The sequence below is a fragment of the Clarias gariepinus genome, chromosome 2 (assembly GCF_024256425.1).
Source record: "Clarias gariepinus isolate MV-2021 ecotype Netherlands chromosome 2, CGAR_prim_01v2, whole genome shotgun sequence".
NCBI lineage: Eukaryota > Metazoa > Chordata > Actinopteri > Siluriformes > Clariidae > Clarias > Clarias gariepinus.
The window spans coordinates 44,607,228-44,626,274 of NC_071101.1; the positions used below are offsets into that span (position 1 = coordinate 44,607,228).

At 39.7% G+C, this 19,047-nt stretch overlaps 1 protein-coding gene across 2 annotated transcripts in view; it reads right to left on the reverse strand.

The window, feature by feature from the left end:
• The window catches only part of cdk19 (cyclin-dependent kinase 19), a 67,465-nt gene that overhangs the window by 32,374 nt on the left and 16,044 nt on the right, over nt 1-19,047 (reverse strand). For both annotated transcript variants that reach the window (XM_053479862.1, XM_053479855.1), the window contains exons 3-6: nt 13,381-13,491; nt 12,780-12,920; nt 1,264-1,321; nt 45-176 (exon numbers count right to left, since the gene is read on the reverse strand). In XM_053479862.1, coding sequence (XP_053335837.1) covers nt 45-176; nt 1,264-1,321; nt 12,780-12,920; nt 13,381-13,491 — 442 coding nt within the window. The remainder of the gene's footprint in view (nt 1-44; nt 177-1,263; nt 1,322-12,779; nt 12,921-13,380; nt 13,492-19,047) is intronic.

Here is a 19,047-nt window from a genome sequence, read left to right on the forward strand (position 1 = left end):
TGTGTGTGTGTGTGTGTGTGTGTGAGCGTGTGCCGATATCTCACCGATTGCTTTGGTGTAGTGTCGAGCTCCCAGGAGCAGTTCGGGCGCTCGGTACCAGAACGTCACCACGACCGGATCCAGATCAGCCAGAGGCTTCAGGGGAGAGTTGAAGAGTCGCGCGAAGCCCATGTCGGCTACGACACAACAACAACACGCGCGGATTTTGAACAGCGGGTCATTTTTAAAGTATATGCTTTAGTCGTCAAAATCTCCAACGAGCGTGCGTTACTGAAGGCAAAAAAAAAAAAAAGGCGAACGAATTTCAACCACGGACGTCAAAGAGGTGAAGAAAGAGACAAGTTGCTGATAAACCATGTGTACAACTGTCTGATTGTCTAATTGATTAATTGATTGATTGATTGATTGTCTCTTTTTTTCCCTCTATCACCATATAACCTGTTTCTAAAGAAACCAAAGGTCACAGATATGGCCGTGTAAAGCCTAGTGCACGCCACATTCAGGCTAATTTGAAATTTTCAATCATGCAATGTGTGTTCGGGTCAAACTGGGACTTTTGGATTGTCTACCATCAGGGCAGAAGGAATGACAGAGTCTGTCTGACTCTCACCCTAATGTCACTCCTCTACCGAATTTACTGTTTCTGTGTCTACAGTATGTAAGGGAGCTACTCCTGAGCCACGCCTCTCCAGAGTACTGCAGAGCTGAGCAACAACCCGGGGGAGGGGCTCAGCTTTTATGAGGTCATATTAAGAAGAGAGAAAAATTATTATTTTTTTAAAATACGTATCTCCGTTTCATGTTTTAAACAAATCTAAAACCCAGGCCAGTCTGATCCCTGAACAGCAGCACACAGGAGGTTCAGTCGGTGTCGTGTTTTAAGCGTCGCCCATGAGAGAGTGGCATGGAAACTAAAATTCCAGCAGAAACCCAACACCCTGCGGCAGAAATAGCTCGCCAGCATGAGCCGCTCTCATCAGGCTGGAGTGTTCAATATGGAGTTACACAACACTGAAGAGGAGCTGTCAGGTCCAAGTGTGTCTGCCGCTGTCCCAATGTGCTTCACCGACAATGACCTGACCTCTATTCCTACCGCGCCTGGGCCGAGGCATTTATATATATATATATATATATGTATATTTCCTCTGACTTCTCTGGCTCGTCCTATCCTGGTCCGGATCTCTCACCACGCTTTGACTGATCTAATCAGCATGCACTCTAGGAATCGATACGTTTCGCCTGGGACGAGAACATGTGACTTACCGATTTTGACCCGCCCTCGTTCGGGACCCTCCCCCATCACCAGGATGTTGGCAGGTTTCTGGAAAAAAAAAGAAAGAAAGAAAAAGAAAGATGACAATGAATCAGTCACGGTGTTGAGTCACAGCGCCTGGGATGGTGTGTGACGTTAACGACGTGAGCGCTAATCCGAATCGGAGGTCGATCAGACTCGCGTTGTTTATTGAGAATGATAAACATGTGATCTGAGCATGACATCACCGTTCCTCACCCGTCATCCGAGTTAGCTAGCATTGCTGTGTTTAAGTGTAAAGCTCGATCTCGTTCTCATTCTCAAGGCTCGTATAAATAAATAAATAAATAAAATAATTAATTAAGTAATTAATAAATGCAGACGCCACTGTGGCACTCAGGCGCTCTGAACTGCGTCGTACTGAACACGTATTCTGACCCTGTCACTGTCTCATGGTCATCACTGCTACTTGTTAAGCTGAATCACTCTGAATAAACCTTCACATCATGCCTTTATAGGAAATTAATCAACAACAACTAAGAGTTAAACTGATTACAGTTACAGTCATTAGTTTTATTTTTCTTACATCACAGGAAAATAAAAGACAATTTAGATTTTCTTTTTCATATGTCCTAATTATTCCATTATCCTTTGGTGTGTGTGTGTGTGTGTGTGTGTGTGTGTGTGTTTGTTTAAGCATCCAAGTTGCTGTAAAGCTCACTGCGCCCTACCAGAAAGAAAACAGAATGCGTTGCTATGGGAACCGCGGCCTTAATGAATTCTGTTATTCCAAACACAACACCAGAGCGCCCACTGTTTAATCTGCGTGCTCGTGAGTGTGTGTGTGTGTTACCACAGCTGAAGTCACACACTTCCTCTACGGTCAAAATATCTTAGATTATTTGGTTATTTCATGTAGTTCTTTTAGCACCACAATAACCAACATGGATTATTCAAATAAATCCAATAGGAACTCCTTGAACCTCTGCTTCGGTGCCCCTTTCATCCATTCTGGCTCGGACACTCGCAGGGTTGCGCGGTTACTGTGGAGGGGTTACAATTATTCTTTTCTCTCTCTTTCTTTTTTTTTTTTTTTTGAACAGATCAATATCACGCCTGAGTGGAAATAAAGTCCGTCACCTGAACCCTGAAGTCAGTAGTGATGCTCTGGTGAGACACCAACACTGATGGAGGGCCTAAGATGAGGATTGAAGATTTTGTTAAACTAAACCAAAAAACGAATTAATAAATAAATAAATAAATAAATAAACTGACACATATTGTGTAAAACATCTTCTATACCTATCCGTCTCTTGTATTCATCTGCAATTCTGGTAAATCGTTTAATTCTGCTATATTTATCTGCAATTCGTTTAACACCTGCCCTTCTTTAATATCCGTCTGCAATTCATTTGATACCTGCCCTTTTTTAATATTCATCTGCAATCCGTTTAATACCTGCCCTTCTTTAATATCTGTCTGCAATTCGATTAACACCTGCCCTTCTTTAATATTCGTCTGCAATTCGTTTGATACCTGCCCTTCTTGAATATTCGTCTGCAATTCGTTTAACACCTGCCTTTCTTTAATATTGTCCGCAATTCGTTTAATACCTGCCTTTCTTGAATATTCGTCTGCAATTCGTTTGATACCTGCCCTTCTTGAATATTCGTCTGCAATTCGTTTGATACCTGCCTTTCTTTAATATTGTCCGCAATTCGTTTAATACCTGCCTTTCTTTAATATTCGTCTGCAATTCGTTTGATACCTGCCCTTCGTAAATATCCGTCTGCAATTTGTTTGATACCTGCCCTTCTTTAATATTCGTCTGCAATTCGTTTGATACCTGCCCTTCTTTAATATCTGTCTGCAATTCGTTTAATAGCTGCCCTTCTGCAGCTTGTCTAAAGCCTGCTGCCCTTCTTTTGTATTCAGATGCATATCCTGAAAAGATGAAAAGGCTTGAGGTTGTTTTATTTGGCACGGGTGGTCCAACCAGTTATTAAGACACTTTCACTGCGTTGTACATCTGATGGGCGTGTTCAGTGGAGACATGAATGATCATTCTGTTTGTGTTTTACCTGCTTTCAAATATCGTGTTACTTTATATTTTTGAGATCACAACGCACGAGTGGTTAACAGTTTAACCATCTTTCCTCTGGCTTTAGCTACTGAACCAGCGAGCTACTCTGTTTTATGTTTAATGTAAAGAGAGTTAACTATGATGATGTAATGCTTTGCGGACCGAGAGACGGTGACAGCAGGCTGGAGCAACGAGCGCTCTACCTTCCATGACATGCGGTCTCATGATTAAGTGATGAGGCAAACGCATGCACACGACCCTAATCTCCACTAACAACCACGCTCAGCCGGCGTGATCACCTCATGACCTGCTTCCTCCTTAAACATTTATTGCGCAATCGTCGAAAATCGGCTGCGCCACATGACTCCAGTGACAACCAGAAAGTGTCTTAATAACTGGTTGGACATCAGTAACACAAACATACATAACCTTTTCAATCAGGCACTCAACTCAAGGGTATTTCTGTGGTAAATACAGAGTAAACGACATTTTCAAATATTATCTTGTAAACTAGCCTAACACATGGTCTGTTTCCTAACTGATCCTTTCTGCTCAAGGTTACAGTCACTGCTGCGCAGGAGTGAGCGTCTTACATCAATTCATTTGTAACTGTGGACGCCCTGCTTGTGATTTGCATGAAAGACGAGCAGTGTGCAGTGATTCAGGCTTAGTTTTTCCTGTGGTCTGGATATTTGTACAGGTGAAAGTTTCTTAAAGAGAGTCCCTAAATCCTTCCTTTTAATTAGTGTCAGCATCACGTTGTAGCTACTGTATCCTGATCAAAATTGATCCGCACTCCGGTTATATTAAAAATTCTGTTGGTCTCATCAGTGCTTTCCGTTCAAGCGTCCTGTCTCCCCCAGTCCCTGTGCAGGTGTGTGTGTGTGACATCAGTTCATTTGTAATAGAGGTGCGAGCAAAAATGGAGCCACTTGTGATTTGCATGAAAGAAAAGCAGCGTGCAGTGTTTCAGTTTTGTTTTTTTGTTGTTGTGGTCGCAGTGTGTACCGGATGCTAAGGAGCATAAATATAAGTTTTAAGATATCTGTAAACAAGATTTGTACCAAAACTCTGAGGAAGGAAGACATTCGTTACTGGTGACGAGACTGGTGAGTCTGAGAGTCTGGAACGAAAACATCCTCAATCACTCACCAAGAAAAAGTTCAAAAGTCAACCATTAGCTGGAGAATTCATCAACGCTTACAGTTTTTTTTGCTATTCTCACCTTAAGGGCCAGAAGTATTGGAACATCATCAGGGAAAAGGTTCAACAATCGACAGTGCTTGTTACAGTGAGACGCTTATTGAAGAGCTGAGAACTTTTGCACACACTATCCACCTTTTTTTTTTTTTTACTTTTTTCCCCATTTTTCCGAATTCTTTCCGGTTTTTCTCCCTTAATTTAGTCGTGTCCAATTCGTCCCAGTCGCTGAGGGCTCCCACATTAAGCTTCCACCGCCGCTCGGTAGGGCTGCAGACCGCCCACGTGTTTCCTCTGATCTACGTGACGTCACCGACAATTTTTTTCGATCTGCTCGCTCACGCACCGTTGGGGGAGGCGTAACACACTCGGAGGAACAGCACTATCCGCTCCCTCCGCCTGCGCGAGCTCACAGACACCCCTGATTGGCTAGTAGAGCCCTCATTATTGTGGGAGCACTAAGTACCTCTCAGTCCCTCCCCTCTGAGAGAGCTCGGCCAATCAGCTCTCTCTAGGCCTCCGGCTGTGGGAGGTTACAGCCTCACCCGGGGATCGAACCAGCGATCTCCGGATAATAGGGAGAGCTTTACCACTGCGCCACTCGGAGGCTCTATCCACTTTGTTTTATGGTGTTAACGTGTCCTCCCTATAGTCCTAATCTCACTTAATCAGACTTTCACCTGTTTGGTTCCCTAAGATCAGCCCTACGAGGACGAAGATCCACTTCTGATGAAGAACTGAAGACAGTGGTGCATTTGTGGCTCGCAGCTCAGCCTAAAACTTATATTTTTATTAATTAGGGGAACACAAAATCTTGTCGACAGACGGATTTTTAAAGTGTATTGAAAAGCAAAAGCAGATAATGTCTAAAAATTATCAATGATAATATTAAATATGGCGTGTGTACTAGGACTAGCGCATTATACTGTGCACGGATGCGGTTTACATGCGCGACGCAGCGAGCATGATCCCTTATAACCGATGCTCCGGTGTGTCTTTGTGGCCTTTCGACGTCCCCCGTCTGAATTGGAATGTCGGCGTGAGGGGGCGGAGACGAGATTAAAATTCCAGACTCTTAAAGGTCATCTTAGAGTTGGGCTGAGAAATACAAAAAACTCCCGAGTTAAATATTCTGCCAAGAAATCTTTCTGCTCCATACACACACACACACACACACACACACACACACACACTGCATACGACGTACTCAAGTACACAGTATTGAGTATATGGTTGCATGCGTGTACTTAAATGCAAAGAGTAAATACATGACCTTGAATGCACACTTGCACTAAATAAAATCCCACAACATGATACAGCGTAGAATTTACACACACACTCGGACTCGTTTCGACATTGCGCAATCGATCACGCGTGCACGGCACAACAGGATCGAGGCTGTGTATGATGCATGCATGCTCACACCATGCGAGCACCGTGATAATAAACACCAGCTTATTATGCTGAATAATGCATGCATGCAAAAAAGTGCTATAACGTTCACACACGCACACACACACATACACACACACGTACACACACTTGTTTCTGCAAACTGTGCTGTGAGATAATGAGCTGCTGCACATCTGCTGCGTTAGCACCAAAGATACCTGATCGTCCAGAGCTCCTGCTCAACACACACACACACACACACACACACACACACACAAACAAGAAAGTAAACCTGCATGGGCACGCCTGTGTTAATGTGAGGCTGTGCAGTGAGGTGTCAAGGATCATATCATGTGAATGCACTCTCTCACACTGAGGTTCAGGTTGAAAATGAAACACCCTCCCAACCCACACACACACACACACACACACACACACCTCCTTCATCCTTTTTGCAAGTGAAGGAAAAGTGAAGTTCCTTCCATGGATCAAGCTGGCATGTTTGTGTGGGTGTGTGTGTGTTTGTGTGTGTGTGTGTCATGACTCAGAGTTAGAGAGAGAATGAGAGCGATGGAGAAAAACACGTTTTTTTTTTTTGCTGCTCAGGATCGATCGAGATCCGTCTACAGCCAGGTAAACACAAAAACAGACGATGAAAACACACACACACACACACACACACACACACACACACACACACACCTCAGGCAACAACTGCAGGAAGACAAGAGATGAGAAACACGACAGTGCAAAGAACCCACACATGGTGACTTAAAGAAGAGGGATTAATCCCAAATAAAAAGATATTATCAAAATATACATTCATTAACTTAACCTCGACTTAAGCTTAATTTTTTCTTTGTACATGTATATTTGCTTCATTAAAAAAAAAGGAAACGCAGTTCTACAGCATTAAAGCCTTGAACTCTATTCTCACAGAGGATTATATTTAGATCAAAAGCCTTTGATCCAGTTTAATGATCCACTAATGTTCCTGCTAATCATCTCTCTACTAATCCACACGTCCCTCCAGCATGTTCACACACACACACGGTTAGGTTCTGCATTGTGTTACAGCTTAACAAACACTTTCAGACAAAAACACAGTATTGGTGCTGATTATATTTTATTTATGTTACACATATAATACAGAAAATGGGTGTGGTCAAAGAAGCTACTTCCCTAAAAATCTCAAGTTGCTAACTTCAGCCGACATTATTATACAAGTGCCCCAAAAATGTTCATTTTTCAGCGTTATACTGTCTCGCTTCAAACAATAATGTAAATTATTTATATTTCTTTATGAGTATTGATAATAAAGCGTTAGAAACATATGTAAAAATTGTTGCTTAAATTAAAGCTTGTTTTTTTTTGTGTAAAATAAAAAAAGAGCAAAACATCTGTAGTGTCCGTAACCATGTCATATTTAAATAGCAATATTTTAACTATTTTTTATTTTATAATAATACACTGTTTCAGGTTTATCTTTTTTTATGTGAAATCTAAACTGGCCAAGTGACAGTTAAGTGAATGACAGTTAAAATCGTTGAAAGATTTGAATTCAAAAACGTTCCGGACACTAAAACATAAAAGGGTGTGAAAACTGTACTCATCAAAATGTGCTTCCTTTTAACTGACAAAAATATAAATGTGTGTGTATGTTTACAAACAAAAAAACTAAGCATGTATCAGGAGATAAGAAATTATGTACGTTAAGTATTATAAAAAAATGGTGTTTTATGATCAGACCTGAACGTTGACTTGTCCACCCATAGGGGAGACACTCTCTAGCACCGGTACCATGTTTACCACGCTTACATATGCACGTAACCCGTCCACACAGTGCTCGAGGACATCTACTGTACGTCGTTACACAATGTCTCATACGTAGTGATAGAAAAACAAACTTAAGCACATGACTGCTGCAGAAAAATTTGACTTTATGTTAATCAAAACCGGTTGCCGAGGATGATTTAACGATAATTCTATATGATTTCATGACTAACTAAAAATCTAGATGAGTTTTAGTTAGTTATTTAGTTGTTTTGCACTGGATTCAGTCACGTTACTCAACACTTACTGAAACTTTTACACCCTCAGGCCGCCTAAGTATTTATTTTGTACAAACTTTGTTAGACATGTTATCAGAATTTATGACTTTATTATTAAGTTATTGAGCCAGTACTAAAAAAAAATAACAGGTTTTATTTTCATTAATTGATTTCCAAGCATTTCTATTTCAGGAAAATTTTTATCTTCCGGGGAAATATCTGCAGGCCAAACAGAAAGGAAAACAGGTTATTATGTAAAAGAAAAATAAAATGTAAAAAAAATAATGAAAGCTTCTTGTTTTGAAAAACTAAACCAAGCAGGTGCGACAGAGTCCTCAGAAGGACCGCGGCTGGTTCTGCAGGACGGTCAGCAAACAGTCGTCACACCAGATATTGACATTTGTTTCAATAATTACTGTTTACTGCTTTAACTTTTCTTTTTGGTGGGGGTGGGGGGGGGGGGTTGCAATCTTTTTTTGACATCCTTGCTTACATGCATGTAAGCCTTTTACACAGTATGATAGTTATCTGCTATTTATTTATTTAGTTACGAGCAAAGAACGGCATAAAACTCTGCTACTTTAAGTCTAAAACTATACAGAGGAACCTTGGATTGTGAGTAACTCTGTGAGTGTTATGCAAGACGAGCTAAATTTTTTAATTAAATTTTAACTTAAACAAGGAAGGGCTCGATAATTATTTTTATATAAATATTTCTGGGTTATGGAAGGAATCATCAGAGTTTCCATTATTTCTAATGGGTTGAAATTCACTTGATATACAAGCACGCAATCCTAAGGTTTAACTGTACAACAATATTGTTTACTAAAATATCAGTATTTTTTAGCTAGAATTTAATGAATGTTTAAAATGACACCTGTTTGCAATGACACTTTTTCCAAAATGCTGAACATCTGTGATTTAGTTATGTGACGATGTTTTTTTCACTCTTAAGCTTTTTCCCTGATGGTTCACTGCTGTCTGAGCTATAAGGAGAACCCAAATACTGGTCCTCCTAAAAACACTGGTCTCGGGGAATGACAACACGCCCCTTACCATATGGAAAGATTCCAGAGGTCTTTGTATGAGGGCTTTAAAACGGTGGACCAGCCTGTCTGACTCAACACCCCAAACTCTCACAATAACCCTTGAGGAAGGAAATGATCAAACACACGTGGATGCGGGACCGGCAGCAGCAGTTTTAACATGCTGTTTGTTTAGCCTCGTTGTGTTACTTCCTGGTTTCCGTGAGCTTTTTTGCTGTTACGGTCTGTGGAGGTGTGGAAGACGGAAAGACTTATTGATTTATAAAACCAGGACTGGAGGAGTGTAGTTAGTACAGCACTTAAGAGTACAGATTCTCTCCGTGCTTGGTGCGTTTCCTCCGGTACTACAGTTTCCACCACTCCGAAGCACAAATCCAGGAATAGCGTTATACAGTACCTAACACATAAATGGATTGATCTCCTTGCACGCGAATGACGCTTCCTTTGCTCTCGCACAAAAAAAATGCGCCATATTTTGTGCTGAAGAAAAAAAATATAGCAGACCCTTGGTATGAAAAGAATTCTTCGACACAAACCTTTGTGAACCTTCAAATATGAAACAATCAATGCAACAGTTCTGGGTGTGTTTCCAAACTTTAGACGTAAAGGGGTAGGTGAGTAAGGATCGCTGCAAGGAATTTTAAAGAATGCTCTATTCCCCGAGGCTGAGGTTACCATCAGACAGAAAGGTAAAAAGATAATGAGTAAACTCAGACATGATTTATGTTATGCACCATCAGGTTCACCCAGTTGAGGACGTAAAAAACTAAGTAAGAATTTTTGTTTACATAAACATTGGGATTGAGAATGGGCCGATTTATTTGTAACAATTTTTTGGGGGAAAACAAAGACTGAACAAGTTGCTCACACCAGCCTATAATTTCTATTTCATTAACAAGTAGACTATGAAAACAGAACCTTCAAATATGTATGGATAGATCGATGTATGTTTATTCTTCATTCAGAAAGTTTAAAACAATTTGATCTCATATGTTCAGAAATTGTGGCTCTTATAACAAGCAGGAACATAAAGCCGCCGCTATAAGAGAAAACACGGGTCATTAAATGAACATATCCGCAGCAGTCTGAGGTCAGGGCGTGTAATATACTCAAACTGAAAGCACGGTGTTAGGCTCAGATCAAAATGTACAGTTGATGAACAGTCATGTGCCGGATCTACTTTGAACAGGGAGTGTATCTGGCTGACAATGAAAGAAGGACAACTTAGCATAAAACAAGGCTTAAGATACTCAACCTTACAGAATGTGATTTCTTCGTATTAATAAGTTAGACAGAGAGTTCTGCCATACAGAAAGACAGACGGACATGTACATGGGCTTCAACCTCAAATAATAATAATATCACTGATTACATTAAAGTATTTTATTAAAGTATTATTTTTAGCTTTAACCTTTTAACTATTTCTACAAACTCTTTAACAGACAACATCGTGTACTAACGCTAGTGGGTCAATTTCCTGTATCTGACGAAGAAATTCTAAAGTTTTCTGATATTATGTGAACTTTCCCGCGCCTCTACCCTCCTCATTGTGCTTCCTGATTCCTTATATGGTTACACGTCCTGTATATCCCGTGTCCAGACGGGCTCAATACACATACAAACAGCTCGTGTCTGCTAGGAGACCCGGAAAAGACTAAAGTGTTTCCTATCGCCTGTCTGTCTCCGGGTCTCTCTGTGATTTACACGTTAATGACTTTTTGTTCTTTTGATGTACGTGCGCCTGGCCAAAAGCTTAAGTGTGCTCTCTCAGCTGATAATAAACAGAGAACTTTAGACACATTATGTGTGAGCATGTGTTTGTCCCTGTCTCTGTCACTAGTCCGCATCACATGGTACTTCGTCCTTTATTTCATCTTTAAATTGATTAGAAATACCACTGTTACTTTATGTAATCCATCTTTTGTTGGTCGATTCCATTCTTACAATCAACGATTCAGCATCGATTCACACTTTTATGTAAACTTACAGATGTTATACGCTCTCAAATTAAAAGATTCTTTACAATGACTCTCGTTTTGTGAGCATCTTCTTCTTTTGAACCTATGGGTGTTTGGTGCAACACTGCCACCTACTAGTCTGGAGTTTGGAGCAGAAGATGTGACGTTGATGTTTAAACAAATCAACAATCCACGTTACACAACATTTCAGTGTTCTATAGATACTTCATCATTTTTAATACTTAATAAAAATTTACATAGCTGCTTGAGACAAATCAGACGTCACAGCACTAACGAAAGACCGTGAGAACGTAACCCCTGAAGACGTCACGAAGGTTTCGTTTGCGATGACATACATAACTATATAACTAGTAGTGTCTGTACTTAACTACGAGGATTTTTAGTCTGAGTTATTAGTTATATTGTACAAGCGTGATTTAAAAATGATTTGCAATCTGGCAGTAGATTTTATTTTAAATAACTTTTAGAAAAGACCAACATTTTTCGATATGATCTCCTTTTGCTTTTCAATACACTTTTGCTAAAAGGCTTTTGTAATCGCTCATTAAAATGTTTAAGGCTGAGCTGGGAGCCACAAATGCAACGCTGTCTTCAGTTCTTCACGTGAGAGATCATGACACACTCGTATAGCAGTTATTTGCATTTACTCTGAAGTTTAGTCTTCAGCTCTTCAATAAGCGTCTCACTGTAACGAGCACTGTCGATTGTTGAACCTTTTTCCGGACTACATTCCAATACTTCTGGCCCTTGAGGTGAGAATCCCAGTAAACTGTAAGCGGTGATGAATTCTCCAGCTGATGGTTGTCTTTTGAACTTTTTTCTCGGTCAGTGATTAAGAATGTTTCCGTTCCAGACTTTCAGACTCGTAGTGATGAATCCGTGCCTCGTCACCACTAACGATTTTCTTTAAGTGAAAAACTTTGTTCATGCTCCTTAGCACCAGGTATACACTCAGACCACAAAAAAATATATAATAATAATCACTGCACGCTGCTTTTCTTTCATGCAAATCACAAGTGGCTCCATTTTTGCTCGCACCTCTATTACAAATGAGCTGATGTCACAAGTTCACACACACCTGCACAGGGACTGGGGGAGACACGATGCTTGAACGGAAAGCACTGATGAGACCAACAGAATTTTTAATATAACCGGAGTGCGGATCAATTTTGATCAGGATACAGTAGCTGCAACGTGATGCTGACACTAATTAAAGGGGAGGATTTACAAAGACGTCATGTTTAACAATATTTAGGTGAGATGATCCTCCTTAAATGATTTATGATATTTAACCATATTTACTGCAATAATGATGATGATGATGTTTACTGCCGGGGATTTATATTCATTCACATAGCTAAAGTGATCATAAATGAAAAAACACACACACACACACACACACACACACAATGGTATTATTACAGTATGTGTGGTTCGTATAAAAAAAAAAAGAAAAAGAAAAAAAAAAAACACACACACATAAGCCCGTGGGAACACAATAATACTCGCAATCTCACAGGAACAGACTGAACATTATAATAATGATACAACCCAGGAGAGAGAGAGAGAAAGAGAGACAGAGAGACAGAGAGAGAGAGAGAGAAAGTCCCTTCAGGTCGTCAGCTGACTTCATTTTTTGGCCCCATAACGTCGTTGAGTCTAGACCTGATGACCTGATTTAACCCCAGATCACAACACTGCCTCCACAATTGTTTAATATCAATCTGACTGTCTGTGTGTGTGTGTGTGTGTGTGTGTGTGTGTGTGTGTACTGACCAGATCTCGGTGAAGGACCCAGTTGGCGTGGAGGTAGTGGATGCCGTCCAGGATCTGGTAGAGCAGAGACTTCACCATCCCTCTCGGCAGCTGCATCGGCTTCTTATTGGCCTTCGAGGCCCGGTGGAACTTAATGATGTGCTGTGTGTATGTGTGTGTGTGTGTGTGTGTGTGTGAGTGAGAGAGAGAGAGAGAGAGAGAGAGATTGATGCCACAGTTACACTGTTTTGGTTTATTCACACTGTGTGTGTGACACTGAGGTGGAAAGATACAGAGCGAGTGTGTAATACTTCATATAAACATAATAAATATCGCGGTTTATTTCTATAGTGTTAATTATCTTTTTTATTTAATTATCTTTTTATTTCATTACATATATTTCCTTTTACAGTTTTTTTTCCATATTTACTTTATTTCTAATTTGTAAAGATTTCTCTTATTTTATTTACTTTATATTCTTATTGAAAACTCTACTTTAACTTTTTTTAAATGTTTGTATTGAATTCAATTAAATTCAATCTAATTAAAAATTTATTAAATTGAATTTAGGACATCAGCGATCGTTGTATAAGCGTGTGTGTGTGTGTGTGTATATACACACCCACAGGTCGTGCTCTGCGTAGTCGAACAGGAGCCAGACTTTCCGATCGCTGTGAGACAGGAACACCTTCTGTAGTGCGATGACATTCGGGTGCTTCAGCTCCCTCAGTAACTGTAACACACACACACACACACACACACACACACACACACGTATATACACACAAGAGTATATATTAGAATTTTTTTTATATATTTAAAAATAATATTTATTTATATTTTTATCTGAGCTACAGTTCCTCATTTCATCTTATTTAAATTTTCTAAATAAAAATAATAAAAAATATTTGACACATTATTCATTTACCTTTTCAATCATGTTGTTATTGTTATTATTGTTATTATTATTCGGTTTCTCTGAATCTTGTTGCAGAATTGAAGAAAAAAAAAGAGACATATAGTGACAGGGAAGCAAAGACAAAGAGACACAGGAAGACAAAAAGACAGAAAGCCAAAGAGAAGGACAAAGAGAGAGAGAGAAAGACAAAAAGAGAAGAAAAAAAACAATGAGGAGGAGGGACAGTGAGAAGGAAAGAGAGAGAGACAGAAAGAGAGACAGATACAGAAAGCACCTCACTGGGATATCTCTTATTCTGTCCCTCTGTCTGTCTCTCATTCTGTCTCTCTCTCTCATTCTGTCCCTCTGTCTGTCTCTCTCTCTCATTCTATCCCTCTGTCTGTCTGTCTGTCTCTCTCTTATTCTGTCCCTCTGTCTGTCTCTCTCTCTCATTTTGTCCCTCTGTCTGTCTCTCTCATTCTGTCCCTCTGTCTGTCTCCCACTCTGTCTCTCTCTCTTATTCTGTCCCTCAGTCTGTCTCTCTCTCTCATTCTGTCCTTCTGTCTGTCTCTCTTTCTTTCATTCTGTCCCTCTGTCTGTCTATCTCTCTCTCATTCTGTCCCTCTGTCTGTCTCTCTTTCTTTCATTCTGTCCCTCTGTCTGCCTGTCTCTCTCTCATTCTCTCCCTCTGTCTGTCCCTCTGTCTGTCTGTCTCTCTCTCATTCTGTCCCTCTGTCTGTCTCTCTCATTCCGGCTCTCTGTCTGTCTTTCTCTCATTCTGTCCCTCTGTCTGCCTGTCTCTCTGTCTCGCGCTCTCTCTCTCTCATTCTGTCCCTCTGTCTGTCTCTCTCATTCTGTCCCTCTGTCTGTCTCTCTCATTATGTCCCTCTGTCTGTCTTTTTCTCTCTTATTCTGTCCTTCTGTCTGTCTCTCTCTTTCTCATTATGTCCCTCTGTCTGTCTTTTTCTCTCTTATTCTGTCCTTCTGTCTCTCCCTCTCTCATTCTATTCCTCTGTCTGTCTCTCTTTCTCTCTCATTCTGTCCCTCTGTCTGTCTCTCACGCTCTCTTATTCTGTCCCTCTGTCTGTCTCTCTCTCTCTCTCTCTCATTCTGTCCCTGATTGTCGCTCTCTCTCTTTCTGTCTCTGTCTCTCTCTCTTTCTCATTCTGGTCCTCTGTCTCTCTCTTTCTCTCATCATCAGTAGCAGCTGCTTTTGTTGTTTTTCTCTCACTAGAAGCTCGTTTCCTATCTACAATATTTTGTAGTTCAGTTCCTCCCAACACACACACACACACACACACACACACACACACACACACTCACACACACACAGTGTGAAACTGATCTGATTGCTCTACATTATTCAGTACGTCCGGGAACAACGGCACAAACACTGACCTCGGGTCACTGCACTCAACTGTGCATCACACACACACACACACACACACACACACACACATTATGAAGAGCTTTCATAATGAATCTCACTACTCCCGTCCTACTCAAATATTCAGAGTATTTCCATTTTTAGTCTAAACATAAAACAGTAGTTTATAGTATTTTTTCCCACTCAGTCACACATCAGATGTTAAATTATCAGCGTAAAAAGAGTTTTATTTTCTTCTAATGTTTACTGTCTGATTTGTCCCGAGCAGATTACATTCCTCACAGGTTATTAAGTATTAAAAAACTACTAAAATGAACAGTGAACCGAATGAACAATGAAAAGCTGTGTAATTTATGTGTCGTCTCAAAGCGGTTAAGCAGCGCTAGTGTATCTGCTCCACCGCACCAGTCCAGCAGGTGGCAGTAACAGCACCAACAGCCCATGAACTTAAAAGAACAAGACGCGATGCTTTTAAAAAACACGAGCATTCTGTATTTTCTGCTGTGGAACATTTGGAATAAATTTGTCAGTTTGACGTTTGTTAATAATATTAAATGAGTGTGAATCGATTCTGAACTGTACACAGACTCGCTCCGAGAGGACGATTTCTCCAACTCATCATCATCATCATCATCATCATCACGAGCAGCCGTCATATTGTCCTGACCAATGCGGACTCATTTTTTCCTGCGTTTTTAAAGAAAACTTAAGCGAAGAACGTGTGTTTGAAAACGTGTACTGAGAGGCGTTATATATAGAATTGTTTTGCTGAGTCATGTTTGTGTAGTTAGCTTAAATAAAATAGAATGCAGTTCATCATATTGCCTAGGCTGGGATGAAACTCCATATTGCGCAATTCGGTTTTATATACATATATATAAAACACAGTAATGACCGCAAGGGTTAAGGTTAGCGTTTATTGAGAAGTTATAAGAGTTACGGTAAGCGTTTATAAATCTAAACCTGTGGGAATATAATTATTATTATATTTACATTAAACAAGCATAAATTAATTAATTTAAGCAGGTTTTGAAGTCATTAGGGTTTTTCTGTAACATGGTGTATCGAGCACAGGGTGTACACACACACACACACCCACACACACCCTATGTAATGGAGGCAATGCCATTTTGTAAATCAGCCTTAGAGTAAACAGGTGACGGAAACAAACACCAATAAACAAATAACTGGGAATGAACCCAAGTGTGTGTTATCCACACAAACACAATACACACACTACACACTTTTCGTGTCCCGGTTAAGGCTGATATTAACATTTATATAACATATATAAAACATTTTCAAGTTTTTCCTTTGTTGCTTAAGAACGCAACAGAATTTTAACCGTCTATGATATTGTACATAAACAGACACACACACACACACACACACACACACACACACACATCCACAACCACACACGGAGCAAAAGGTTCGGTTCATACATGGCTATGAGGTTCTTTAACGCTGGCCCTTGACTTGCAAAGAGCAATAAGAGTAAACATGGAAAATAAGATGGCCACCATCCCAGGGGTAATTTATCATGCGAAAGGGTATGACTCAGCTCAGAATTTGCACACACACACACACACACACACACAGAGAGAGAGACAGAATGCTTTAAACCGGCTCATCCATAAACATCAATGTCGAGCTCAGTTTGGTTCATAAAGCCGCAGGAACACAAAACAAATAAACATTAATATCTGTTTCTCTCTTACTTTATAGTGTCACAAAATACTGTGTTTAGTGTTTACAGAAATTTTATTATATTCAAAGGGATTAAAGAATTTAAGCATGGTGTGGTGTGTCCAGTGTTACATTTACATTTAGGCATTTGGCAGATGTGTTACGGTTAGCTTTTATTTGGAAGTTATAAGTGTTATGGTTAGCGTCTATTGAGAATTTATAAGTGTTACGGCTAGCATCTATTGCGAAGTTATAAGTGTTACGGTTAGCGTTTATTGAGAAGTTATAAATGTTATGGTTAGCATCTATTGAAAGTCATAAGTGTTTGGGTTAGCGTCTATTGAAAGTTATAAATGTTACAGCTAGCGACTATTGAGAAGTTATAAGTGTTACGATTAGCGTTTATTGAAAAATTATAAATGTTACAGTTAGCTTTTATTTGGAAGTTATAAATGTTACGGCTAGCGTCTATTGAGAAGTTATAAGTGTTATGGTTAGCGTCTATTGAGAAGTTATAAGTGTTACTGCTAGCGTCTATTGAGAAGTTATAAGTGTTACGGTTAGCTTTTATTTGGAAGTTATAAGTGTTATGGTTAGCGTCTATTGAGAAGTTATAAGTGTTACTGCTAGCGTCTATTGAGAAGTTATAAATGTTACGGTTAGCTTTTATTTGGAAGTTATAAGTGTTATGGTTAGCGTCTATTTAGAATTTATAAGTGTTACGGTTAGCGTCTACTGAGAATTTATATGTGTTACGGTTAGCTTTTATTTGGAAGTTATAAATGTTACGGCTAGCGTCTATTGAGAAGTTATAAGTGTTATGGTTAGCGTCTATTGAGAAGTTATAAGTGTTACTGCTAGCGTCTATTGAGAAGTTATAAGTGTTACGGTTAGCATTTATTGAGAAGTTATAAGTGTTACGGTTAGCGCCTATTGAAAGTCATAAGTGTTTGGGTTAGCGTCTATTGAAAGTTATAAATGTTACGGCTAGCGACTATTGAGAAGTTATAAGTGTTACGATTAGTGTTTATTGAAAAATTATAAATGTTACGGTTTGCTTTTATTTGGAAGTTATAAGTGTTATGGTTAGCGTCTATTGAAAGTCATAAGTGTTTGGGTTAGCGTCTATTGAAAGTTATAAACGTTACGGCTAGCGACTATTGAGAAGTTATAAGTGTTACGATTAGTGTTTATTAAAAAATTATAAATGTTACGGTTAGCTTTTATTTGGAAGTTATAAGTGTTATGGTTAGCGTCTATTGAGAATTTATAAGTGTTACGGTTAGCGTCTATTGAGAAGTTATAAGTGTTACGGTTAGCGTCTATTGAGAAGTTATAAGTGTTACGGCTAGCGTCTATTGAGAATTTATATGTGTTATGGTTAGCGTCTATTGAGAAGTTATAAGTGTTACGATTAGCATTTATTAAAAAATTATAAATGTTACGGTTAGCTTTTATTTGGAAGTTATAAGTGTTACGGTAAGCGTCGATTGACCATGCAAACAATAAGAACAATTTAAGCATTGTCAAGGTTTTTTTTTTCCTGACAAAAAAAGACCGAGGCCTGAGACGTGATGACTGGAACATAGTGGACAAGACTGGACTGAACCAGATGTCTCCATGGTCGAAAAAGCATTGTTGATCTCTTTCTCACACACACACACACACACGCACACGCATACACATTAAGCCGAAGATTATTGGTCTGCATGCACTAACACAGAAGCTTCAATCTCCTGTGTGCATTAACACATGCACACACGCACACACACACACATTTGCCTCTCGCTATGGAAACACAGGTTTTTAGATCTCCTCTGTACAGACACAATGGAGCACCGTGGGTTAGAGATAAAACAGGTTTAAACTTTCACACGTCTGCAGAAACACACACACGCACACACACATAATGAGACACTCAACATGATTATACCCTCTGTCCCTTTCTAAGAACACACACACACACACTCAGATTCCATTAGCATTGATGCTAACCAGGCCGATGAGGCGGTGAGATTATCTGGTGTACTGTAATGAAGAAACCTTCACGCCCCGTCTGAGGAGATTATGCAGGCAAAAAAAAGAAAGAAAAAAAAACACGCCTGGGGATTTGTTTTTTACTGCTCCTCACCTGACTGACTTTCTAATCCTTTTACACGGCTTGTCTTAAAGGGATAGGATGGGATTGGCGCAGCCAAAAATAATCTCCACGTACTGTACATGTACTCGACGAGTGTGTGTTTGAAGTTCTTCAGGTTTGTGCAGGATCTTCCAGGCGTGACGAAGGCGGCCATCTTGGGTAACGAGACTCATGT